Source organism: Neolamprologus brichardi, chromosome 6, assembly GCF_056152115.1.
Source record: "Neolamprologus brichardi isolate AB-2024 chromosome 6, ASM5615211v1, whole genome shotgun sequence".
NCBI lineage: Eukaryota > Metazoa > Chordata > Actinopteri > Cichliformes > Cichlidae > Neolamprologus > Neolamprologus brichardi.
Window position 1 is genome coordinate 13,415,881 of NC_142109.1, and position 27,429 is coordinate 13,443,309.

Genomic DNA, 27,429 nt, shown 5'->3' on the forward strand with positions numbered 1-27,429 from the left:
TTTTATGAAAGCTATATGATCACGCTTTATGTCTCACCACTCACATGTTTCAGAGGAAGTAAGAACAGGGAGTCGCAAAACACACGAGGAACAATTCCAGGTGTTTTTAAGAGCTCTTTGGAGCCATTGTTGGGATCACTACTCAAGAAAAGTAATGGATTACATTACTCATGTTTCTTAAAAAGAATGCAGCACATTACATTTTTTTATAATTCAAGTATTTATTAGATTTTGCATTTTATAAAAGCAAATACAAAGATGCAGCAACCAAAAGCAAGAAGCAAACAAACAAAAAAAACAAATGTTGTATTAAGCTCAAATGTCCAAGTCAGGTAGACATGTAGGTGCAAAAATTGTCCCACTGTTCCACCGCAGCTTCCGTCACATGATGTAACTTTCCCAACATCTTTTCGCACGCAACATTCCCAATCAGTCTTTCTTTCCACATTTTAAGCGTTGGAGTATGGGAGTCCTTCCAATGTTCCAAAATGACACGGGCACATGTTACCAATGCAGTACTTAACACTCTAAACTGGTGTTTATTTAATTGCGGCACCTCTCCTTTGTCTCCTAGTAGACATAATTTAGGTGATCGGGGTAGGTTACAAAGTGTCCACCCCTGCAAATAATTCAGTACAGTGTTCCAAACTGGAAAAACCAGCGGGCATTCCCAGAGGGCATGTATCAGAGTACCTTTGGCTTGTTGGCATTTCCAACACAAGTCATCTCTACCAATCCCCATTCTATACAGCCTTGAAGGAGTATAATAGTATCTGTTAAGAATTTTGTATTGAATAAATTTCCCCCTGGCTTCCCTAATGTATAATCCATTGTTCGACAATATAGAATCCCATGTACCTTCATCCATTGTACGCCCTAGATCCCTTTCCCATGCTTTTTTCAGGCTCTTATTCATATTATTTTTAATCCATGGGCAAATATTATTGCAGCACATTACTTAATTACTTGCCAGAGAAGTAATTTGTTACACTAGTCACTATATTACTTTCTTGTTACTCTATAAATTGACCTGAAACCCATTGTCTCATAATTAGCATTTAACTATATAAACTTACAGGATACATTCCCACACACCAACACAAATCCCTATCCTAATGATAACATGCATACAATTTTTTCATTTAGTTTTTAAGTATGAACACAAAGCAAAGATTAAAACCAGCACAAAAAGACTTTAAAGCGATCGCCACAGTGAGTCTTTGCTAGAAACATGAACAGGTGTAAATGGAGGCCCCAGCCTGACTGCTCATCACTGCTTTTGTTACCTGTTGAAGATCAGGCTGTCTGATGGTCTGTGGTCACTCAGCTCGAACGTTACTCTGGGTTCTTGGCTAGCTTAGCGTTAGGATGCTGGTGCAGATGCTCGCAAAGAGGCGAAGTTGTGTTAGCAGCATAACGCGGCTTCTGTCTGTCCTGCATGCAGTTTCCACTTTACCGTCGCACTCATGTCTTTTTTAGTGCATGTTTGTTTGGTGCACCTTTGTAAGTAATGACATATTTGTAATGCAGTTACTGCTGAAAAAATGCAGTGTGTTTACAGTAACACATGACTTTGTATCTCATTACTCCCAACACTGTATATAACTGTAAGAGAGAGAGTCACAAAAAGAACAAAAACATTGCAACCTGAAACAATAGAAAGATAAAAAGTGGGCTCAAATGGATTGCATTGTTTTATTTACATCCCAACATTTTTGTAACTGGGGTTGTAGTACAGAACCGGGACTCGGTATTTTAACTTGACCCATTTCGTCTCCATAAGCAGGTTTATGTCTCAGTGTGGATACTGCAGCTTAACCTGCGGTTGGTAAAACAGAAAAGCGACAGCTTAAATGCTGAAAAAATGGTTTTTGGTCACATTGTATTTGAAGCTACCAACACACACATACAGACACAGAAAAATGCCATCTGGTATTTTACCAAATGTTAAGAGAAAGGAGATGTCCTTTTTGTAGAAATTGTAAGTCCTTTGTTTTCCACATGTGCATGCTTTCTCTGTGCTGAGCCTGACACAAGAGACAGAAATTGGGATGGAAAAAGTTGCATTTTCTGCCAATCCCTAATACTTCTGTGTAGGAAAATCCCTTTCCTTAAACGTGGGCAATGGGTCCAGAAGTGGTGGTACTTGAGGGGATTTGACGTCATGCAAAGGCAGCGGATAAAACAGCCTTTGATGTCAGGCTAGTCAAGCAAAGAACTCCCTGCCTGGAACAAGTCCAAAAGTCTACTCTCTCTGTGTATATGTAATTATGAATGGTCAAGGAAACTCGACCCAGAGTACTTGCACTTCCCCCTCTGCCCAATCGCGCACAAACACACACACACCCTCTTAATGGCCTAAATTGGTTATTCCACAGAGATTTGCAACCCAGACTGACAAAAAGACAAGAGAGGGGCAGCTGTCTCCCATAGCATATGTTGACCACTTGTATGACAGCCCGGCTCACTTCTTTGTGTAAATGGAGACAGCATTACCACTTTAGCTCATCTCAGCCCATCAGCAGCTCTAAGAAGATTCAGCTGTAGCCGAGGCTGCCAAGCATGCTGGTAAGTCTGAATGAGGCATATTCAGCGTGCCAGAGAGGGAGGTGTAACGGATTATGTCTGTGTACCTGCACATTCTCGAGTATAATGGTCAAGTCTGTCTTTTTGTCAGTGTATAGTACAGATAAGATCCCCATTTGCTCTGGGCTCAAAGCAGTGCATTGATTCCACTGCGTGTGTACCTACTGTGCTCAATCAGGCTGTGTGTTTAGAGCGTCGGTGTACACAAACCACACAGCTTCATGGCTGGGTGGCAAAATGGCACCAGGCATCAAGACTAATATTACCGCGTCTAGAGACATAAAATCAGAAGCAATAGACTTGTTTTATTTCCCCTCCGTCAGCCTGGCGTAGATTTCTGAAGGATCAGCGGGGTTAGTGGTGTGGTGAGGAGGTGGTTTTTGCGCGTTCCGTCTGTGTGTGTGTGTCTATGTGTGTGAGCGTGCAGTTAAACACATAATTCTGTACTTGTGTGTTAAGCGCACTGCTGTTTTTAGGGAGACTTCAGAGTCTGGCTCTCAGAGCTCCAAAAACCCTGGATTGTCTAAGGCTCTTCGGCTGATGTGTCAATCTCAGCAGAGCTACAGAAAAGCAGATGAAGCATTCATTCAATGATGACTTTTTTTAAAAAACTCATTCCGAAGAAATAACAAACTATCGTGTTTAGGTGATGGATGAAAACACCTGAACACACGCGGCAGAAGAATCTCAGCAGAGTATTTAACCACAACACCTGTGGTTTGATTACTTGGTTTGAGGGCCTTTGTTCATATCATACCCTTCATTCTCTGCTTCCTTTTCCTCTCTCTATACACTATAAACTGACATAATTAACTGCTTTTGAAATATTGCCTATTTAAAAAAATCTGTGGTATGTCAAAGTGCTGAAGTAACTCTTTTCATCTTCTAGCGGCCTTGCACCCACCAACCTCCTTGTAATAAGGTCTGTGCAATAAATTGCTGTTATAATTTATTGGCTTGCCAGGAAATCATATTTTGAAGGTACGTGCTGTGATCAAAAAAACCCAAAAAAACAGCAGAAACCTAATTTCAATTTGTGAGCTATCCACTCCATAGCTGCTTCCTTTTGCGGCTTCCACTGATTTTGCTTCATTTGGATTATTCTCTTGAAGTCTTCCTCTGCACGCTGTGCTTGTCTCATATCGGCGATGCACACTGTATCTCATCCACAATGTTAAAATGCTCACCCTTCGACTGCAGTTTGATTTTGGGGGAGAGGACAGTTGAAGGGAAGAATATCTGGCAGCACAGGGTGGGTAGTTAGTAGGGGTGCAAAGATACACAAAATTCATGGTTCGGTTCGATACTTTGGTGTCACGGTTTGATATTTTTTTAATACAAAAAAATGTTCATGCCTTTTTAATTTGTCATTTATTAAAATTATAAATATATATTTTAACTCAAAAGTACAGTTTTTAAATTTAATGTTGCTGAAAGAACAAAATAATTTAAAAAAATCGAGAAATCACTCATCTTTGGAAAAGAGAGTTTGTTACAGAGAAATGGTTCTTTCCAAAATAAAAGCTATACTATAGCTTCTTCTGGGCTATATTCTCAGCAGCATATTAAACATATCAGGTCCCCATAAGGAGAATCATGTGCTAACGGCTGTAAATGACTCGGGTAAAGTTTGTAGCATGCGTGCTTGTTGTTTTTGTCTGCTTCCACTTGTCTTTGCGCTAGAATGATGTCAGTGTAAATGTGCAGTCGTATTCGTTGTGTTCCCACTAGTGCTGTCAGCGTTAATCTCGTTAAAATGACGTTAACCCCATAACGCGTTAAATCTCCGTTAACGAGTTACCGCAGATCGCCCCGTGCGTGGGGCTGGACGGCGTCAACACGTTAACGAGCTAACTGCGCTAACGCACTAGTTCCCACCAATTGAGCATTGCGTGGCACATCCGACATACTGTTTTACTTTTGTCAATGACGCGCTTACCTTCAGGGTCATACTTCTCATGAAGACCAAAATAGTTCCAAACGCCACATCTGAATGAGGGTGGGGGAGGTTCAATTTGCCATGTTGCAACTAGCTTAGCTTCTGTCTTGCTAGCTTGCGCTGTGCTCAGTGGATCTGCACTCGGCAGTGCAGCCTAGGCGGAGTAGTCGAACGCAGATCCACTGAGCGCTCAACACAGACAGCATCGTCAGAAGAAAAGTTGATAAAATAAATTTAAAAAATTGTATTGTTCGATACAAATGCGTACCGAACCGAAAGCACTGTATGAACGGTTCAATATCGATACGAGTATTGTTGCACCCCTAGTAGTTAGCTAAAAAGATTCTTCTAGTTTAGCCAAAAAGTCCTAGCCTTTTCAGTGCTCTGTGATGTCAAGGCGAAGCTGCGTCGACACTCTGACACAAGGAGAAAATTCAGTGTAAAAAATAAAGACAAGCACTGTTCACTTGTCACGCTCTTGATCTTGAAGCTCTGCCTTTAAGTTTGGACACTAGAGCTCTTGGACTGCTGTTTAGCATCTGGGTCGCATCATAAGTAATGATTCTAGACATGAAGGTTGGGTCATTCTGGCATGGAAGTTGCTGCAAAACTGCAAATGCGCAAGGGCAAATAGTCAGACGTGATGGACGGGTCTTCTTTATAAAAATAGTGGAAGCACTGGAAATGGTGCAGAGCCCACAAGGAAATGACCTTGAAGGAATAAGTGGGCAGCTTTTAATTAAGATGCTTTTTTTGCTTTCATGCGTATAGTTGCACAATCTATAACCACTATAACTATGTAACAGCTGCACAAAACAGTTCAGTAGTGTGTACCACCCAGTCTTATTTTTTATGCTGTGCTTTTTTTTTCAAACTTAAGGGTGTGTTCAGACATTCACGCATAGCTGGCAGTCTGTCTGTATCAGTCTCATTACCAGTCCCCAATCTGTCCCCACACGGTCCCAAAGGGCTGCGTTCAAGAGACGCCCATCAGAGCTGTGCAAGGGAACAGGAAACCCCCAATGTAAACAGAATGCTTTGAATTGGTTCAAATAGACAACAGCAAGTAGTTAAACAGTTCTTGAGACTTCTCAGGAAAGCCCCTCAGCTCCTGGAACAATACGCTGGGGGGGCAAAAGTCAACTATAAATTTTGTGTGAAGATTTGAATCACTTCTTTAAAACAAAAAATGTAATATAGAGTACTGGCTTTAGAGTACTGGCTTTTTTTTTTATTGCAGTTTGCAATAAAAAAAAAGTTCTTTTATTTTTGCAAACATTTGACACGTACGGGATTTACTTTAAAGTAATTCATGAATGTTACAGAGATGCCTTAAAAGTTTTATCAGCCAGGTCTGACCGGAGGCATTGTTGCTATAAATTATAAATGACTGTGTCTTATCTTGTCTACTTGCCTCATACTCGAAGTCTAAATTCTCTGGCTTTTTATCTAATCAGTATAGATAAAGTAGTTATTGAGTGTGACTTTTAACACACCTATAATCAGATCTGAGGCAGCGATTCCACTATTATTTACCTCAGTGTCACATGCCTGCAGAATGGAGGAAAGGTGTATAAACACATTTCACACACACGTTGAATATCATGCTAATATTGCTGCTGCATGACATTCAGTACTTTTGACCCACTGACAAAGCAGCAAATCAGAGGAGGAGAGAAAAAGTGAGGTTACACAAATGTCACCTGATTCATGGTCTATGTTAAGTTACTGATGAACCTCAGAGACATAAAAAAAAGAAAAATCAATAAAAATGTGGGTAACTGCAGATGCCACAGCTTATCCATCCGTCAGGTTTCAGACCCAGACGTAGGACTCATAGCACAGGAGGAGAAGAGAAGGCAAGCTTCTAACGATGATTATGCAAAAAATAACAAAAGTCCAAAAGTAACCCGAATGGTAAAGTACAAACCAAAGAATCCACACGTCTACAAGTACAGGAACTAAGGGGACACACACCGCTGAGGGGGACAACATGACACAGGCCAAGGTGAAAGACACAAGCAGGGACAATGATTCAAACGTATGAACTTGATGCAGAAATACAAAAAGACTTATCACCAACATAGTTAAAGAGACTGAAAAGCCTGGGGGAATATGAAATTATGTTATAAACAGTAAACAAGAAACAATAAAGCAGCTGAACATAAATCCCCACAAGCCAACGAAAGCTCTAAACGCTGGGTCCGAGACTCAGGAACCATGACACCATTTTATTCCACTTTAAGGTCACAAAGGACCGGAGCCTATCCCAGCTGTCATAGGACGGAGGCAGGGCACACCCTAGACAGATCAGCAGTTTAATTTCATTCTATTTTCATGGCACAAATTCACAGCAGTAGACATTTCATATTGTAAGGAAAGGACAAAGAAAAACAACGATTCAACCATTCCCTATCAGCCGTCACAGGCAAAAGTGAAGAGGAAGATACTAAGAGGAAGATACCTCCAGCTGAACCAGGCTCAGCGAGGGAGGGCGCCCACCCCCTGCTGAGACTGATAGGCGTGAAGGAAGGAGAAGAGAGCAAAGAGGAGCGAAGCAAGGCAGCTATAATATTACAATAAACCCGCAGCATTTTGGTGGGGCCAGCTACCCCCTGCCAGTAACATGTAGCTCAGAGTTCCAGAAATTTCCAGGAAGACAAAGAAAGAGCAGGGATGGACAAGGCAAGGATCGCTGAATCGATCACAAAATGTCGAGAATTAAACACTGAAAGCTCATCCTATTGATCGTCTTGCACACAAAACCTTTGTTTTTTGTATGTAACAATGATTTCCTTTGTTTTGATACATCACGGAAGCAAAGGCGTATCACCATGACGCTGTCAGATAAATATCACCAATTTCCCTTTTTCAAAAATGTTGTTGAATAAATCATACCTTGCAGATCCCAGCACGTAGGCTCGTCTTATTTCATGACACTGCTTGTCTGCCGCTTGGCTCGTTTCATCGCATCTTGTTTCTAGAAAGGTTTTGATGTTAAAGCAAATAGCACTCAGAACCCTTGTTAGCAGGTGTGGAAATGAAAGGAAAGTCTCAAACGAGCACAACAGAAGTTAAAGGTGGTGACTGGGTCCTGCGATTTGAGGGAGGTTGTGAGCAAATATTGGCTAATGCCATGCTGCCTTCTGGTGTTTGAAAGCCCAACACTGTCTGCTGTGTTTGCTTTAATCCTATTGCCTGCTTGCCACTGCACCAGCTTACCTGTCAACATTTGTTGCTCCTGATCTGAAGCCTCAGTTGGCAGACTGTATTTATGCCACACCTCCAGGTAGACCCACTAGGGAGAGCTCTATCTTCTGCTTTTTTTGTGCCCAGGAGAGGCGAGAGGAATGGAGAGAAATGCCAGGAGGAGGAAGAGGGCAGACTGAGCTCAGCTGCTGGCTCATTTACCCTTTTTTCCCCCCTCTTCAGCTTCCTGCTTTTTCACGTACATCTGTGTTGCAGTGCAAATGTGGATATCGCACATGTGTGTACACACACGAGCACAAACTATATCTCACCATATTCCTGTGTTGTCCTTCTCTCTTGCCAGGCGAACAAAGACCCACTGTTTCTGACGGGGGTGACCTTCCCTTCAGAGTATCCTGCTAGCCCAGAGACGCTAGTCAAGCTAAGCGTGTATGATGCAAAGGACAAGACCCAGGAATCAGTGAGTAAACACTTTTTGCTCTGCATGTGTGTGCGTCGCATATGTGCATGCTAAAAATCCAGTGGGTGAGAAACGGGGAGCTGTAACGATGACAGCCTGCTCACAACTGGCTTTGAACACATCTCTCGAGTGGAGGTTTTGCTGTACCGAGCTTTAAACTATACAGGGGGATGATCATTAAAAGAAATCCGGTTTCAGAATCTCATTATGTTTAAATTTATCCTGCTTATTCAGAGGTGCAAAGAGTTGCGTGCTGATTTACAGGACTGAATCACGGCTGTATTGTTCCAATCAGTCTCAGACCAAAACTTTTTGCCTCGAGTTTTGAAGGAAAAGATTGTGAAGCCTTCAGTGAGCATCCGTGCATGTCACTGATCCCACGGGAAAACCAATCGGCACATCAGTGGGAATGGAAAAGAGAGCCAGACATACAATCCTGAATGGGCCGGGCCCTCTGATTTAGACGTTTAAAACAGACTTTATAACGGGCTTTTCAGTGTGCGCCGACGTTTGATCTCAATCAGCCACCCCACTCAACCCTGCGTGCCAAGATCTTAATTTGGCATAACTTGCTATGAAACATTCATGAGCTTTTTTTTGATGAGTTAGGACTTCAGTACAGCGGTGGTTAGTGGTTAGTATTTGCAAATGTATTACATTAAGGCCTCTGATTTTGTGTTGGCACAAGGCCAGCAGTAGCGCAATTACAGTCCCAGTGTGTCTGCGCACCGGAGCTGTGTTTGCTCTGGTGCGCAGACACACTGTGGTTGCACGCAGCCTGTAGCTAACTTGAAGTGACCTATTTTAACGATCTGCTACTTGACTTGGCGTGAAACAACAAATGTGTTTTTCCACCTGTGGCTTCCACTTCTTGTTGCCAAACCCGTGGAACCAACAACCGAGACAAAATTATAGATAAACAAAATCTCTAAAAGCTCTACTTTTGTGTTATTAAAGCTCTGTGTCATCACGAGCAATGTAGGATGGAAAAACCATGTAAACCCTTGAGTTTAGTACCGTCAGAAACAATGACCTCTTCTTAACTTATTCACTACTCAAAGCACTTGACACTAAAAATACCTTCGCTCACTCATACACACACTCGAACAGAACTTTTTTAATCTGTTAGACTCACTCTCACACACTGATGAATACATCTGTTAAGTATTTCGCCTAAGGACATATTGACTAACAGACTAGAGGAGCTGGAGGTTGAACCACCAACTGTCCAATTAGTGGGTGACCCCACTCTTCCTCCAGAGCCACAGCTGCCCCATATGAAACTGGAATAACGTTGAGGAGGAATTTTGATTGTTCTTCATCTCATGAAATAATGTCAACTGATTAACATTTCTGTTATTTTTTTGTGATCGAACAGTCTTCTTCAGATCATGCCAAAGCATCTCAGTCAGCTTAAGGTCAGGACTCTGACGCGGTCTGTTCCAAAACAAGTTATTGTTTGTTTCACTCGTTTTAATATTGATTTATTTGTTAGCTTTGGGTCATTGTAAGACCCGACCTCTCAGGTCATGAAGTGCTGTCCTGGCATTCTCCTGCAAAAGTTGAATTAATTTTTCCCTCAATGGTTGTAACGTGGGATTTAAGATCCTGCGTTGCTGTTAGTTTGCGTAGGAGTCCGGTTACACAGAGAGAAGGAATTCAACCTATGCAGAGGCTATGCAAATGCGCTTGCATGCAGTCCTCCAAAAAAACCAACAGTACAGCCCTGTGGCGCCAACACTATGAGTAATGTGTGAATGCTGATTGGACATAAAGCTGGCTTGTTTAAGAAAAGCAGTGACAGTTAACCACAAAATACTGCAATGGATAGTTCTCACTTCAATAAGCTCTAACTCCCCCACGACCCTTAACTGGAACAGTCGGGAAAACAGGTGCGGGGTTTAACCGCACTTTGTCCATCCATTTATTTTCTTATCCGATGAAGGGTGCAGAGGAGCTGGACCCTATCCCAGGTGTCCTAGTCAACATTGGACAGGTCACCAGTCTATTGCAGATCTAGGGGTTTTCCCTTTTTTTTCTATATGTTCTACGATACAGAGGCGAGAATATTGACAGGGGAACAAGAGTAGCTGTCATGCTGGCATTCAGAATAGCCCCAAATCAATACGTCCCTCCTTGCAAAAACCAAAAAATATATAGAAAACCTATCTGATATTAATAAATGAATAATTACTCCTCTGTTCAGAGAATAGGGAAAGGTTTTTTTTTAGGTAACACATTTTTGGAGCAAAAACCTCTACTACCATATAATATCATGTCCTGTTTTACCTAAGGCATAAAAACATAACAGTTAAAAACATAACAATGATTTAATGATTTATTGGCAAGAACATTTTGCAACTTCTAGGATTTAATGCAAAAGCATGTATGACCATTACAACCGTTAAACACTGTAATCACTGCTAAAAAAAAATCCTCAAAAGAATGAAAAAAAAATGCTTATTGTAAACTAGTATGTGGATTCAAAGCATTGGTTAGAAACCTTGCGCGTCGGACTTGCACGTTTCCCACACTCACTGAAATGGTAGATCAGGTACTTTTATGAAGTTATGTCCCCCATAATCCCTCTTATGCTCTATTTTAATCTCAGTTAACTCTCATTTAGGTTAGCCTAAATTAGCTCACAATAGCTCTTTATAGCTTCTCTAGAAATTAGAATAACTTCTGATTTGTTTAATTTTGTTTAAGTACATTGCAGGTGCAGGTCTCTTGTCTGCATCAAGGCACACTTCGACCTCTGTTCCCTTTTGGCGCTATATATGATCACACCTACGCTGTTTTACCATTTCACTGCTTTAGGATTACTCCATGGTTCTTCAAAGAGCAACACTCTGCAGGAACCTGAGCATCTGTTGGGGGAAACACAGACAGTTCTTGTGATGTTGTCAAGATCCCGCGTCACCGCTGCCACTTGAAAACACACACGCAGACATGAAATGTGCAGTTTAACAGTTTAAAGTTCCCATAAAAGCTTGATTTGATGGGTCTGAAATCAATTGTAACAGGTCAAAGTTAACCCAGGACAGCTTCAGTGTGCAGATGAAATTGTAGCACATGGATAACAGTATAATTAATATGCACATAAGTGTGCATATTTGAATTTTTGTGTGTTCTGCATCATTAAATTTCAGGCTAAAAGACCCGTATATGAAGGTTAAAGCATGCTCTGCTGCATCTTACTGTCTCTTGCCCCGTGATATAAAATAATCAAAGAGTTTTAATCAGTTTAAACTGAAAGTTTAACTTTAACCTAAATGTGTCACACCATTTACTTGGATTTCTGTGTAATGGCATTAGCTAGTGGATCTGTCAGCAGAGCCATTTGCCTGTCGCAGGAACTTCCTGTGGGTAGTTTTTATGCTTGTGTTACCGTTGGGAGTTTTAAGAAATATCTTAAAAGATAGACATTGTAATGACTACTATATTAAGATACATTACTGATGTTGGTAAAATATTTACTGCCTTTATATATTATTTTAAGAAAGCCTTGGAGAAAAAAGATATTGTTCATGGTAGGTGTCAGTCAAGGGTTCTTTGATGCACAAGCTGTGGACAAAATATTTGATTTTATTAAGTGCTTCAGTATTTAGGGATTTTTAGTGTCTGTCTTCTGGTCTGTCCTTCACTCTGTCTCTGTGAGTGATATTTCTCAATAGCTCCTGTCAGACTGTCAAAAGTATCACTGATAAAGCACACGACATTTCACTCAAGCTTTGCTTTTAAAGCTTTATGCTTAAAAACAGCCTTATAGACAGATCCTATTTAGCATATTTTTATATGCTTCACTCATCTCATTCCACTAAATAAACACACACACACACAGCAGAGCCCTTATACCTTACGCAGACTGCTTTAAAAAAAATATGTGACCATTAAAACAATGCCTTGCATAGTGCCCCTGCAATAGATCTTCCTTTTCTTTTTTTCCTTGCACCAAACCCTTTGCGCTTACATTTCCGGCTCCGCTCGGCTGGGCACAGCGCGCTTGTCTGGGTCTCATTAGAGAGGCTTTAGTTGACACAGGCGTGACCCTGAACATGAGCTGGCACAATGCGTCAGCCCCTAGTTGCTTAAGTGGCAGATCGAGAATCGCTCAGTCAAGGTTCGGTCATTTAATGTTGCTTTTTTTTTTTTTTTTGCCCCTTTGCGAGAGCGAGCACTGGGGTAATTTGCTGTGTTTGTGTGTGTGTTTTTTACAAATCGGCTGTCAAAAGTTTTACATATCACTTTCAGCTTTGTTAGCAGATGTTGTGCCACCAGCTGATTCACTGCAGTGGAACACAACACCCCCCCCCCCCCCCCCCCCCAAACCCCCCCCCCCCCCCCCCCCCCCAAAAAAAAAAAAACAAAACAGAATAGATGCAGCAGTAATGTAGCACATCTGCAGTTTTGTGTTATATGGCATGTCACCTATTACCGCAGCTACCATAAGAGTTTTGAAGTGGAAATAAAGGAGGGTGGAAATGGTGAAGATGGCGGAAGGAAACTGATGGAGCGAGGTTTATAGATGACTGCTTTAACATTCGTAGAAGACCTAAGAATTTCATAGTAGGATGGTTTTACCTGCGCCTTGGGCTTCTCATTTAGATATTGTAAGATGACACTGGCTTCGTGGTCATGAATATTTGAGAATGCACACAGGGATGAGAAAATGATAAGTGAGGGAGTGGAGGTGTGAGATGGAGTAAAAGTGGATCTGATATCACCCAGGTGTAAATGATCCCACCCTTGAGCCTAGTTGTCAAAGAATGACAGGCTAGCCCTTTCTTTGTCACTGACGTCTTGAGTGCAACTTCGCTTTGAATGGCTCCCAGGTGGAATAAATTCTCCCTTTCATCTCACATTCTCATCACTGAATGAAGAAATATGCTTTGTGATTGGAAAAAAAAAAGTTGTGCTTTACAAGGAGAACTCCAGCAAAAGTGATTTTATTATTTGCTCAGCTAAATATTAAACATATTATGAATAGAACTACCGTGTTGTTTCTTTTCTTTTATGTTGTTTAAATGAGAGATAAGAAAAAACACCACTGCTGTCATGGTACAAGGCACAAAATGATAATTGCATTCTGAATACAGAGCAGCAGAGTATTTATTTTCTTCCTGCTTAGTTTCAAGCATATTTACAGTAGTGTGCAAAGGTCTTGATTCACCACTTATTCCTTTATATTTTGCTTCCAAGGAGTGAGATTTTCTGGGTTCAGGTTTTTGATCCTGAAGTGCAGAACAACGTTGTTTTTTTTTTAAAAAAGGTATAAAAGCAAAAGCTTTATTCCAGCCACCATGACTCAGATAAACAAAGGATAGTTTTGCTATCCTACATAATGCTGTGTGAATTCTCTATGATTATTCCCTTACCAGTATTTTGTGTTATGCTTGTCTCTGTATTGAAAAGGTCCATGTAGGATAGATTAGTCAATGATGCGGATGCAAATAAAATAACCTGAGCCTGAATCTTTCTTGTAATTTTTTTTAAAGGGATCTTGAGCAATAGTTCTCCAGGGAATTTGAATGTCCAGTCCTTATCCCTGACCATTTTCATTTAAGCATAAAAAAGTACACTCACTCAACAGATGAACCAGTGTTTTGTCTACACATAATAAACAAATAGCAAAGAACCAGTTTAACTACCGTAATTGTCGGGCTATAAGCCGCTACTTGCACAAGCTTTGAACCCTGCGGCTTTTAGTCAGGTGCGGCTTTTCTATGGATTGTCCATGATTTTTGTCATATCGTAAGACAATTTGTTTTGTTTGTTCCGCTGTTGTACGGCACTATGTTGCCTGGCAGAAGGGCATGTGATCAGACACACAGTATCGGGGTTCAAGAGTGGTATGTTGGTCACATGTCCATCCGCCAGGCAACATAGTGCCGTACAAGTAGCGCGAAAAACAAACTTCAAAGTAGCGCGTTCAGCGGGAGGCGTGGATGATGAGCGGCGATAAACTTGCGAAAAGCAAGTTATGCTCAACTCCACCGGTGGAATCTGACAGCGTGGAAAAGTGTGAAAACATCCATGATCACCAACGGATTTCGAAGGGCTGGACTGCTGCATGGAGACACCGCCATGGCCCTTCAGAGGGTGTTCGACTCTGACACTGACAACGAGGATTTGTTTGGTTTTGAAAGTGACAACGAAGGAAAGAAGCTGAGAGTGGATGACGTAGCCATCCTGAGCCTGTTCGTATCCGACACTGGAGAAGAGGACTTTGGTGGTTTTAGTGTGCAGGAAGATGGTGGTGAATGACTGACTTTTCTTCTTGTTAAAGCCGTGTCACTGCACCTGAGCCTAAAAGGTAGTCCGAATCTATTTTTCTGGTGTGCTGTAGGTTATTGTTATGTACTACATTTGTTACTCATTTATGAAGCACAGTACATGTTTGGTACTTGTAATTACCGCTACTTGTGCATATACCTAAAAAGTTATGCAAATATGTACCCATAACTTGTTTTTAAAAATATTAATAGAAGGGGTGTGTCTCCAAACAGCCATCTCTTTCCTGACAGTTCCCTTTGTGCATATTCTCTTACATATGATAAGTCAACATTGAAACACCTGCGGCTTTTAGTCAGGTGCGGCTAATGTATGTACAAAACAGGATTTTCCCCTGATTTTAGCTTGTGCGGCTAATATTCAGGTGCGCTTTGTAGTCCGCGAAATACGGTAATTTTGATCTTTGAGTTGAATCAAAATATTAAAAAAACATCCCAAAGATAACACATTTTGAGGTGCAAAATGATATTCCGGCACCAGCAAAGTGAATCCCATTGCTGAAAATGTATCTTGTCATGGTGTGTCCGTTAAAAAACAAAAAAATCTGGAAAGTGGAGGAAAAAAGATCTGCAGGCCCAAAGAACTATCTGCAGTATCTGAAAGTCATGTCTTAAAAAAATAGGAAAAAGTTCCAGCAACGACCTGACACTGGACATGATACGTGCATCTGGCCCTTCAGTTGATCCATCTACTGTTAAGTGAAGACTTATCAGAAATGGTGTCAGTGGAAGGATGGCTGTCAACGAGCTATTCTTTAGGAAAGGGAAAGAGGGAGAAAAAGCTGAGGTATGCCACATTACACAAGAACGCCACTGAAAATCACTGACAACAGGTGTTATGAAGTGATGAATCCAAATTTGAAATGTTTGGTTCAAATTAATCTCAGTATGTGTCTGGAGACATCTGTAAAACACAGTGGAGGCTCTGTCATGTTTGAGGCTTTTCAGCCAAAGGTGTTGGGTTTCTTGTCAGAATTGATGGAATTCAAAATCATAGCATCTGATTGGTAACAGCTTCATTTTTAAGCAATGATCCCAAAGGTACTGCAAATAAAAATACACTACAATGTGTTAAAAGCACACATGGATAGAATGACACTTGTACATGGATTGACCTCCCCAGAGCCTGGACCTCAACATTATTGAAGCAGTGTGAGATCACCTTAGTAAAAAACAGATCAAAAGGCAGCCAACACCCAAAGAAGAGCTTTGAATGATCTACAAGAGGCCTGCTGAACTGTTCCTGGAGACTGCTTAGAGAAATTAGCAGAAAAGTTGCCCGTTCAGTCTGTGTTAAAGAACAAAGGTGTTGTCTTTGCCTTAAATGTTGTATTTTGTATTACCTGTTTTCATAGAAAAATAAAGATAAACACATGAGGGGTGATTAAAGACATTTGCACGATACTATATATGCAGGTTTCACTGGTGATGGAGATTGAAATGAAAGATGTGGTCAGATGAAGAGTTTTGGGCTCTTGGGTTAAATCTCAGTACCATTTTCAAAGTTCAATAAAAACCTGAGCAAGGCTCATCTGAGAGAAGCAGGATGAAGAAAGTTCAAAGAATATGAATGAAGTAAATGAGATTATTTGTGTGTATTGGGTGCATCACATTTGTGCTCACTTACCTCGGTGAAGAGGCTCAAAGACAGACTGCTAATGACAAACCTGTGTTTGCTGTCAGTGCAAACCTATTACCAAGTGTTCTTGTGCTATAAAAGGATAGGACAGCTGCGTCTGGAAGAGCTCTTCTGTCTAATCACAGCCTCATTTATCCTGCCTTGGCTCTCTGCAGTCTGGAATGGATGTGTAATGCATGTTTTCAGTTTGCATTCCTGTAACTGACCATGGTGAGGAATTTTGATCGGTTTTTGTGATGTGAACCATGGTGCGACAAACAAAGGCTTCATTTGAGTAAAACAGGAAATGGAGCATGCCTGGTCATTTCCATAAAGCAGCCATAAAATGTATTCAATCCAATAAAAAACAAGGAGAGGGTTTTTTTTTTACTGTGCTGCTATAATTCCCATTTCTTCCTCTGGCCGCCAGAAAGAGCCAGATGAACACTCACATGCACACTCACACCATATGCACTTAAAGTATAGAGCAAGATGTTTGATTTGGAGGCCTATGGAGAAAGAACCAATCACAGCTTTATCTCAGACTGCGGGTCCGTTTACCCCACACACACACACACACACACACACACACACACACACACACACACATTCTTACTAAGGAAATTGGATAGAGGTTATATGAGAGGAGTCCCAAAGTCCCAGTGATTTCCCAACATTTCCCTGAGGGGGGAAACACCTTCAAAATGTTTTGTGAAATGTGTTTTTTGTTGCTGAAATCGAATTAGAGGAGTCTCGGTTCACGTTCTGCACAATTTAAAAATGACAGAGTTCAAACCCTTAAACACGTGTCTTTTTTTCATACTAGAAGCTGCTAGTACTCTTGCGATTATACTAGATAGCTATCTCAATTCAAGAATAAAAGTCATACTGCCTTAAACCTTTTCATATAGGGTTTATATATATATATATATAGAGAGAGAGACTACACTATGGCCACTGACGGATGAAGGGAATAACACTGATGATCTCTTCATCATGGCGTCTGTTAGTGGGTGGGGATATATTAGGAAGCAAGAGAACATTTTGTCCTCAGAGTTGTTGTGCTAGAAGAGAACCCACAAAAGCTGTAGTTTTGTGGGGTGTTCCCAGTCTGTAGTGGTCAGTGTTTTTCAAAAGTGGTCCAAGGAAGGAAGAGTGGTGAACCAGCAACAGGGTCACGGGGGGCCAGGCTCATTGATGGGGAACCAAGGCAGATCCATGTTGATCCAACAAACAAATTACTGTAGCTTTGATTGCAGAAAAATGTTAAAGCTGGGTCTGATGATATCAGAATACACATTGCATCACAGTTTGTTGCATATGGAGCTGCAAACAAACCAGTGAGTGTGCACATGTTGACACCACCAAAGCACCAATGCTCAGCATCAGAACTGGACCATGGAGGGGAGAAGGTGGCCTCCACAGTGCATCCATTGACTGCAAAGGATTTTCATCCAGTTATGAAAAAATGCTTATATTTAAAATTATCTTTGTTTGTCCAAATAATTAGTCTCCCATTTTCAGAGGTGTAAATTCCTAAACAGCTAATTCAATTTCTTTTGTAAAGCTGGAAGTCTGCACCTCAAAAACATCTTATCTAATTAAAAATCCACTGTGGTCGACTACATAAAATCTGTTTTTGTCCCTAATCCAAGAGAGCAGACTCTGCTTAACTATACAAAGTAAGGAGCTATAGTGTATCTGCCAGCATTTGGAGGTGATACCACTTGTTTTTATTTCGTAAACCATAACTGCAGCAGCTGGCATCAAAAGTTGTAAAGTGTTTATTATTGTTTTATTGCAGTCACATGAAAAAATTTGTGACTTTGTTGGCATTTTTTGTTGAGTTTGTTAATTTTGAACAGGCAAACATTTGATCCTCTTTGTGCCTATAGATGTACAGGAATATATATAAATTATGTAGCTATAAAAGGTACAGGTCACAGCGTTCTCAAAGTTTTTTCTGAGAACTTTACCTATTGGCGTGATGACCACACACGGTACACTAGTTATTTCATGGTCAATATGACTTTGCAAGATTAATATTCCTCATTTCAAGTTGTTAAGCTGGGTTGAATTATCCGGTAAACATAAAACTCTGTTATTTGCCCTGAGCACACATATTTCCACTGTGTGTTTTCCCAGCTCTCCACAGTTTTCAGACAAGCCCTTGTGGGATACTGCTAAGCCTGAAATAAATGTTTTTGAGTCTTTGGTAAACTCTAAGGATACCAAATTTGACAAAAAATGCCATTACAAATGTGTGTTTTCATTGACTCCATGCCATATTGTTTTTCAGTGTAGTGATCCTTGCAGATTGTGTTATTCTCGTATACCTGATTTGAGGAATGTTTGACTGGCAGATATTAACCACATCTCAGGAGGCAGTTTGAACAGCTACTGTTCCATGGTGAATTGTCACTCCAATTATGAACTGCTGAAGTATGGAGAATCCCAGCCACAGTTAATCCTGCCCTGTCAATAATCATGATGTGTAAAAGACGGCAACTTGACATATTTTTGGCACCACCACTTGCTTTAGCTGGATGAGTGTCAATGTGGTGGGAATTTTCTGTAAGTGCAAGTGTTTACTGCCAGAAGGGGGGATGGGGTGGAAGTAGACAGGGAAACTGCAGAAAGAGTGAGAGAGCTAGAGGGGACACACACGCGTGTGCACACACACATGCTTTTACAAGAACCAATCTCAGAGATATCCAAGAAAGGTCTTGGTAGTGATTGGGTGGACAGCTCAGCAGTGATAACCTACGAGAGTAACAGTCCTCAGATAAGGACTGTCTCTTGTCTGATGGCCACTTTGCTTCCCTCACCATCATTGTGGCAATGTCACACAATGTCACAAGTGCAGAAAAGTACTGCTGTTCAAGTCTGCCATACTAAAATGAGTTAAACTACAGAGCTCTTGCTTTCTTCCTGACTTGTTTGCTGGGAGTCTTGCTGTGCACAAAACGTGAAGCTACTGCCCGACTCTTTTTTTATGAAGACGCTACCAAATTTTATCACGAGGTCTAAGCCCTGTAATGAATGAATGTCATGCAAATGTCTAATTAGTGCTGTGCTAGTGCAGAATATTAAAATGTCACAGCTATAATAAAACACAACTGTTTTGCCTCCCTTATTAAATTAAATTAGGTATGTTCCCTTTTTTTCTGCAGAAAAGTGGAAAAGAAAATTTCACAGAACTGTGTGCAGTTCTCTGAAAAACTTAATTCACACCATGTTTCATTAGCTTGTAGAGTTATTTTTATCAGCAATAACTGCAGTATGTTTTCTGTATGACTTTATCGGTCTTTATCGTGAAGGAATCAGTTCATTGAGGTTTGTGGGCATTAGCTTATGCAAGTCTTGTGGCCTAAGTCATCACCCCTCCACCACCGTGCTTCACAGTTGGTATGAGGTGCTAAATAGTCCAGACGAGTGGTCTTTATGCAAATAAAAAAAAATTACATATGAGAATTTTAAAATGAAATCCTAAAATCTATTATGAGCCAATGTAAAGAATATAAAATGCCAGAAATGTGAGCTTGCTTACCTAAATGCTAGCACTCTGGCTACAGCATTTTTTGCTTAGAGGCATTGCAAAGAAATTATCTAACATGGTCTTTTGTGTCCAAAGGACATTGCTCCAGAAATCTCAGATACAATTTTACAATTCTAACCTTTGCTGTCATGTTCTTTACAGAAAAAATAGACTTTCTTTTGGTAACTCTTCCAAATAATCCATACTGTCATGGGGATTTAATATGCCTTAATATGCCTGTAGAGTCTTACATTTAGCTTTTTAGTTTTTTGCAATTTCTCTGAGCATTGCACAGTCTGACCTTGGGATGTATTTGCTGGGCCGTCCACTCTTGGAAAGATTGTGGTTTTATATTAATATTCACCTGAATGCTTCAGAGCAGCAAACTGCTCAAACCTCTGCTTTTATAGATGTGCTCATGCTAATTGATGATCAATCAATCAAGTTTGTTTGATTAGCGGCAACTGGCTGCTACTTACTAATTCCTATGGTAGCAGCACAGGACTGCAGAGAGTCCCATGAAAACTTTCTTTTCTCACATGATTCTTTTTTCTGTAAGATTATCTCACTGACTTTGTATTTTTAGAGTAATATTATTATACTAGCAATGATATTATTTCTTGTAATTATGGCTGCCACAAATGATTATTTTGATAGTCGACTAGTCACCGATTATTTTTGCGATTAGTCAGCTAATCAGATCATGCATCCATTGGACGTAAAACGTACAGCTTATTGCACCAGCAGCATTTGCTCTTATATAACTATCATTAGCTTACAGCTTTAAGTGGTTCAAGTATGTGCTAACTAAAAAAATCAAGACAAGATGATAGTTTATTAATTTTAATGAAATTTGCAGATTGTTTTGGCGGCGTTTAATAAACTCAGCCGTCTGCTCCTTGCTATCTAAAATATAACAGGACACCAGAGGACACCGGCTCTGAGCGCTTTTGAAAATTTGTGGTGTCTTGATAAACTGAGCAGATATTTGAGGTTTACGCAGCTACATTCTCGCCTCAAAATATGCTAAAAGTTTATTTTGTGACCCAGAAAGAGTAATAAGAGTAATATTAAAACTAACTAGCTGCCACCATTGTTGGAAAATGAGCAGGGCCGCGATGGGCCGCGCTACGAATTCTGGGACACTGCTTCTTCTTCTTCGGGGTTTAACGGCAGCTGGCATCCTTGTACATGCAGTGCTACCATCTTCTGTTTCAGTCCGTTATTACACTCTTAAATACTACTACTTATTCCTGCGTCTTTTGGGATCTTACAAATCTTCAAATGACGTGTTGACTATTAAATTAGTCGTCGACGATTTTGATAGTCGACGTAATCGTGACTAGTCGACTAATTGTGGCAGCCCTATTTGTAATACTGATGTTTGAATTCTTACTTTTACAAGACGGATGTATTTACTTTTCATTTTACCGTTGTTTATTGACCGTATCACTAAAGGCAATTCTGTGCTTTTAATTTTCCATTTTCTAACCTGAAGCCTGCAAAGTACAAACATGATAAATTGACTGCATTTATGTAATATCCTAGTTTTTTTTTTAGAAAGTACCTAAAAAAAAACTGACAGCTGAGACCAGTTTAGGATTATTACCTGGTGCTTTTAATCAGACTTTTATCTGGATTTTGAAGTAGAAAATTACATGTTATGTCTTTAAAATATGCCTGTAGTTTACCTGATTAATTTGCTTTATATGATTTAATACATTTAATATAACAAGGTATCGTCTGCATAGCAGTGTTTTCTAATGTTATTATCCCGTTCACCACTAAGTTTCAGTTGGCATTAAGAGAGTTTTGCTAGAGCACCACAGTGAAATCTCTTGCAGGCTCAAAGAACAGACCTTCCTTGGAATTGTCTGCAGCAGTGTTGCCAACTTAGCGACTTTGTCGCTATATTTAGCGAGTTTTCAGACCCCCTAGCGATTTTTTTTAGAAAAAAAGTCGCTAAAAAAAGACGTGAAAGACATTACAAAAATAATAATTGCTAAAAGAAATTTAATTTGTAGTTCTAAATAAATTCTAAATGCATTTAGGACGTTTTTTGCTCTCTTTATGTCTCGTCCACGATGTTATTTCTCTCTCCAGCAGCGTAGGTTACAATTACATTAGCATGACCAATTATGCAAATTAGGTGATGACGTCATTTAGCGACTTCTAGCGACTTTTAGGACAACCAATAGCGATTTTCCTTACTGAGGAGTTGGCAACACTGGTCTGCAGGTGTAGTGTGATTAGCATGCCAGCATGCCAGCAGAGGAGCTGCAGCAGCTTCGGTGCATTATCTCTGCCTACCTATGAGGTATAATAGTAAAGCATACATATCATAATTCGCAGTCACTACAGTTATACAAGTAAAAAGCACTAAAACACACTTGAAGAAGAAAAATATGCCCAAGGACACAATTTCAGGTGTTTAGCATGACCTAAGCATGAGTCATATGGCTTTCTACCCAGGCAGCGTTAATGCCTGGATAGAAAGCTCTATTGATAAAAATAGGAGCATGTCTATCTTCAGATGACTGAAAAATAAAAAGCTGAAATTCCATCCAAGTAGACCTGGTGAAGCAATATCTCTACATTAGGTAACTTGTGTCATGTTCTGTTGAGTGTAGAAGGGGCTTTACAGTAATCATACAAACGAAGTGAGTCAAAGATAGCTTCAGGTTAAACTTGTTAATTAAATTGTGCATAAAAGTAAATTCTGTCTAGTCTTCAGTAGCCCAGATTGAATGTATATTTGAAATTGGCAGGTTTCTATCAAATATGAGGAAAAAGCACGAGGACACTGGCACTGGATTCTTTTGGGTCTTGTGGGTTTTTCCAGCACTTCCTTCATATACACAATCATATTCCAATCTGTGAATTTAGATGGAATTTCAGCTGTTCTTGGGCAGTTGTGTTGTGGTGCGGTGATTTGTTCTGCCGGTGAAGGCTGCTGCCAGAGTGCCTGCCTATGACAATGTTTAGATGACTGGCACATGTCAAAGTAACGTCCACGTGATTGGCAGCACCCAGCAGATTATTGCAGCATGATGAGATGATCACATTGGTCCAAATTTAACTGATTTTAGCTAGAAGACAAAAACCACAGCCAACTCAGTATTAGGTGGTATAATTAATGTTGACTAGACATTAATTGGAAAAGCTACAAAAGGCAAATGACTCTACATTAGTGATTCAGCTGAGGTCCTTTTTACATTGCTTTTGTAGCAAATGTATATCTTACAATAATGCTGTAAGTCTGATGTAAATAACAGTTTTTGATATGTTTTTTGTGCTTTTATGACAGGGATAGCCAGGGATGATAGGGAAAGCATACGGTATCTACAAATCTCCCCTGACATCCCCCAAAGCTCTGATTGGGGTTTGCATCTTAGTGTCTTCGTCCACTGGGATTAACAGCCTTGGTAGACAGGGAAGTTAACCTGACCTACACACCAACTAGAAAAAAAAAAGATCAGAAGATTGTACATGGCTCGTGGCCGTGTATGAGATAGTCTCAGCTTTTAGCATAGATCTCTGATGTGTAGTAACACCCTCTCTTTTGCCAGGGAAGGCAATGTGATATACAGGCGTTTCACTTTAGTCTTATATTCTGCCCATTCCAACTGGTCATGAATTATGCTCATTTATGTACGTTTAATTTCACATACTACCCAGAAAGGCTAGAAAGAGTGCTTTTAATAAATGGCGCATTTATACTTCTGTGGAATTTCAGTTGCCTCTCAACCCTGGGAAGTGCTGTTTTTAATCCGCCCGACACCCATCAGGCATCACTGTGTCTTCAGAAATCCTCTTTCATAAATTCTCCTTTATTTCACTGACTTTAAGTTAAAGTTTCGGTGCACTGACAGCCTGACTTATTTTACACTTGATTGCTGATCCTTTGATTTAGTTTTCAGCACTGTTCCAATTACTTCCATCAGTTCTCTACTTTTCATACTCCATTACAAGCAAAAAGGAAATAAAAAAAAGAAGAGAGAAACCAGACTTCCCTTGTACTATGTGACAATCAGTAAAGCTTTTACATTGGCTGGGCGACTGTGGCTCAGGGGGTTGGGAAGCGTATCTGTAACCGGAAGGTCGCCGGCTCGATCCCTGGGCTCTCTGTCCTGGTCGTTGTGTCCTTGGGCAAGACACTTTACCCTACTGCCTACTGGTGTTGGCTAGAGGGGCCGATGGCGCGATATGGCAGCCTCGCTTCTGTCAGTCTGCCCCAGGGCAGCTGTGGCTACAACCGTAGCTTGCCTCCACCAGTGTGTGAATGCGAGAGTGAATGAATAGTGGCATTGTAAAGCGCTTTGGGTGCCTTGAAAAGCGCTATATAAATCCAATCCATTATTATTATTATTGAAATTACTCAGAAATTGAAACGCTTTAGGATTAAGTAATTAAGCTGAATTAGAGTAAATGGGAGGATCTGTTTAAAGCGAGTAAAATAAGTATTGAACACATCACCAATTTTAAAGTAAATATATTTCTACAGGTTCTGTTGATACAGAATTCTCACCAGATGTCATTAACAACCCATCCAATCCACACATGCAAAGAAATCAAACCATAAATGTCCATAAATTATGTGAAATAACATGGGGGGAAAGTATTGCTCATTCTTACTAAGTAAGCCTTTGTTGGTGATGATGGCTAAAAGACGCCTCCTGTTTAAATAAACTAGTCCCAAACATACTTATTGTTTTCTTTGAAACAATTGTACTGATTCCTGGCCTTTTTGTAGCTCCCCACAGAAGTGGTCCTTGGCTCTTGGTCAACTCCTGTGACAAGTCTTTTCATTCCTCTGTCTAAAATCTTCCGTGGAGTATCAGGTTATGGTCAGTTTATGGTGAAATTGTATTCTTCCCAAATCCAGATTATGGCCCCAACAGTGCTCATAGGAAGTTTCAGTAGTTTAGAAATTCTTCTGCAACCAATGACATCAGAATGTTTTACAACAATAAGGTTGTAAAGGTCTATGGTGGTGTCCAAATTCATGGGCTTCATCCTCCTCAGGACCCGGCCTTCGCTGTCTACTTGGGCTAGGTCCTCAGAAGGTCGGGTAGGCCGGAAGTAAACAGCTGTGAAATTGGACGGTCTAGCCTTCTGATTAGCGTCTCAGTGGAGTTTAATAAACTCAGCCGTCTGATCCTTGCTATCTAAAATATAACAGGACACTGGCGTAAATTCTCAACCATCTCACACTTCTGTTTAATCAGTTTTCTGTTTGACGTTTATTCAGCTGTGTGAAAACCAAGGAGGAACCCACCCAGGGGATTATTAAAGTTTTATTTTATCTAATCTAATCTAATAACTTTAATCTCAGCCAAACCGATTTACACACGAACAAATAAAACACTGAAAAAAGACAGACAATAACATTTTTAGGTTATCTAAGTGACTTATATATTAAGTTTAACCTGAGTAGAGAAAGTCCGCGGTGATCTGAAAATGATGTGCCAGGAGTTGTGTCGTTCTCGGCAGCTCTAGTGACCCTCGAGCTCTCGGCTAGCTATTGAGCTGGTGGATAACAGACGTCTCCGAAAACGTCAAAGCACTTTTGCAAATATGCGATATCTTGATAAACCGAGCAGATATTTGAAGTTTAAAAACCCACATTCTCGCCTGAAAATATGTTAAAAGTTTATTTTGTGACCCAGAAAGATTAATAAGAGTAATTTTAAAACTTAGTAGCGGCCGCCATTTCCAGAAACTGGAGTTTGGCTGGGCCACGCTATGAATTCTGGGACATGGTGGGCCACGAAGGACACATTCGACCCATCCTTCAAATTTGGGGAAAAGAAGGATGCATTTGTCAGCTGCATTCGGAGGAGTCTACAAATTTGGACAGCCTTCGTCGCGTCGCTGTGACGTAATCGGCCTAAAAATGCGTCCTCAGCAGGATGCAGCCCATGAATTCGGACACGACCTATAAATAAATAAAGTGGCAGGATTGCTTTCTAATTACTGATAGATTTCAGGTGCTGTCATGACTTTCTACACCTTGTTGCACCTCCCTTTCTGTTGTGTTCAATACTTCCCTGTGTCATTCTTCATTATTACACATAACTTAATTTATGGACATCTATGATTTCATTTCTTCGCATGTATGGATTGGATGGGTTGTTAATTAGATATGGTGAGAATTTAATGTCAATTGCACCTTTAAAAATATATTTACTTAAAAATTTTTTTTTAGGTTTGTTGAATACTTATTTTAACCGTTGAGTCTTTATTACTGGCCAGTTGCATGGAAACTAATTTTCCTGTGTGAGGGGGACAAGACGAGCCTTGCTTATGGGGATGCTCCATAAATTATACAAAACTCCTATTTCCGTTGTGTTTTGTGTGCTTTTGCAGCGTTTTTCTTTTTGCAGCGTTTTTCTTTTTGCAGGTGTTTTCTGAAGTTGCAGTGCAGCGTTTTTCTTGAAGTTGCAGTGCGGCGTTTTTCCTTTTGCAGCCTTTTTCTTTTTACAGCGTTTTTCTTAAAGTTGCAGTGCAGCGTTTTTCTTTTTGCAGCATTTTTCTTTTTGCAAGTGTTTTCTGAAGTTGCAGTCCGTTTGGCCTCTCAGGGCCACCGTATGTAAAAGCATAGCAGCTTTGCGATTGCCAACAGTGAGGGATAAATTGTCCCTGATCCAAAAAAAAAAAAAGAAGAAAAAACTCATAAAGTTAAAAGACCAAGTCATTTTTATTGACATCAGAGTACTCGCTCTGCCATGTTAGGTTAATGCTACACATGTCTCACATGACATCTGCAAAGCTCTACAGACATGCTGTGTGTAGCAAAACCTGTCACAGCGGAGAGACGTGTTAAAAAACGTTTGAAGCTCTTTCCAAAGCCTGAGCCTCTGAAGTGCCTTCTCACACTGATCATATCATTTTTATTGTCTCACAATACTTCAAGCTCCTGTTTAGCTTACTATATTTAGAAAGCCACGAGATAATTACTTTGTTTTCCCACATCGTTCCCCCCACTGTGTTGATATACACTTCAATAAAGTGACTGAGCATGCCAATGAATATTTACAATTGTTGGAAATTAAGTGTACTCGGGGTTTTATTGTTGGGGTGCATGCAGTCATTCGTGAAAACTGTTGTTGGAATAGTGCACGCTCATTAAAAGCAACCAACTAAATCTAAGCAGGGAAGCTAATTACTTTTAAAAACTGCTGAGCAGATGTCTGGTGCTGTTGCCACAAAGAGACGCCCCTTCTTTTCAAGGTAAAAACTTACTGGAGACAAAATTTATTGGTATTTAATGCCCTTCAAATGCAGCAGATTTAAATGTTTTAGTCATTTTAGATGTATAAGACACCCCCCACCCCCCCAACCCCTCTTAAACAGTGCCATTAGGGTGTCTGAGCTGCCAGAGTCATACAGTACTATCTTCAGTGACAAGAAGAATTAGTCCTGCAACAGATGGGGTGGCCTAATTCTAAAGCCTAATCTAAAAGATCATGGAGTCATGGGATTACTTTAAGAGACAGACACAAGTGAGACAGCCTAAACCTAAAGAATAACTCTGGAACGTTCTACCGTTCAAGCAGTCCACCTTAAGAAGCACACCCAGGAGAATTTATACTGTTTAGCAGAGAAATTGTGGTCACATCAAACACTGGTTTAAGTTTAGAACTTTACTGTACTTTTCGTGAACCTGGTAAACTACTTACAGTACTTGACATTTAAAAATGTTTTGTATATGCCTATACTGCTACTAAATACTTTATTAGGTAGGAAGGTCCAACTAGTACTGTATTGGACTTTCAGAACTGC

At 40.3% G+C, this 27,429-nt stretch overlaps 1 protein-coding gene across 4 annotated transcripts in view; it reads left to right on the forward strand.

Annotated features, from left to right (window-relative positions):
* inpp4b (inositol polyphosphate-4-phosphatase type II B) overlaps nucleotides 1-27,429 on the forward strand; it is a 187,222-nt gene that overhangs the window by 28,806 nt on the left and 130,987 nt on the right. For 3 of the 4 annotated variants that reach the window (XM_087841711.1, XM_087841710.1, XM_087841712.1), the window contains one exon: nucleotides 8,079-8,195. In XM_087841711.1, coding sequence (XP_087697837.1) covers nucleotides 8,079-8,195 — 117 coding nt within the window. Of the gene's footprint in view, nucleotides 1-2,465; nucleotides 2,569-8,078; nucleotides 8,196-27,429 lie in introns of those variants that run through there. The other variant, XM_087841713.1, reaches the window with a different exon arrangement.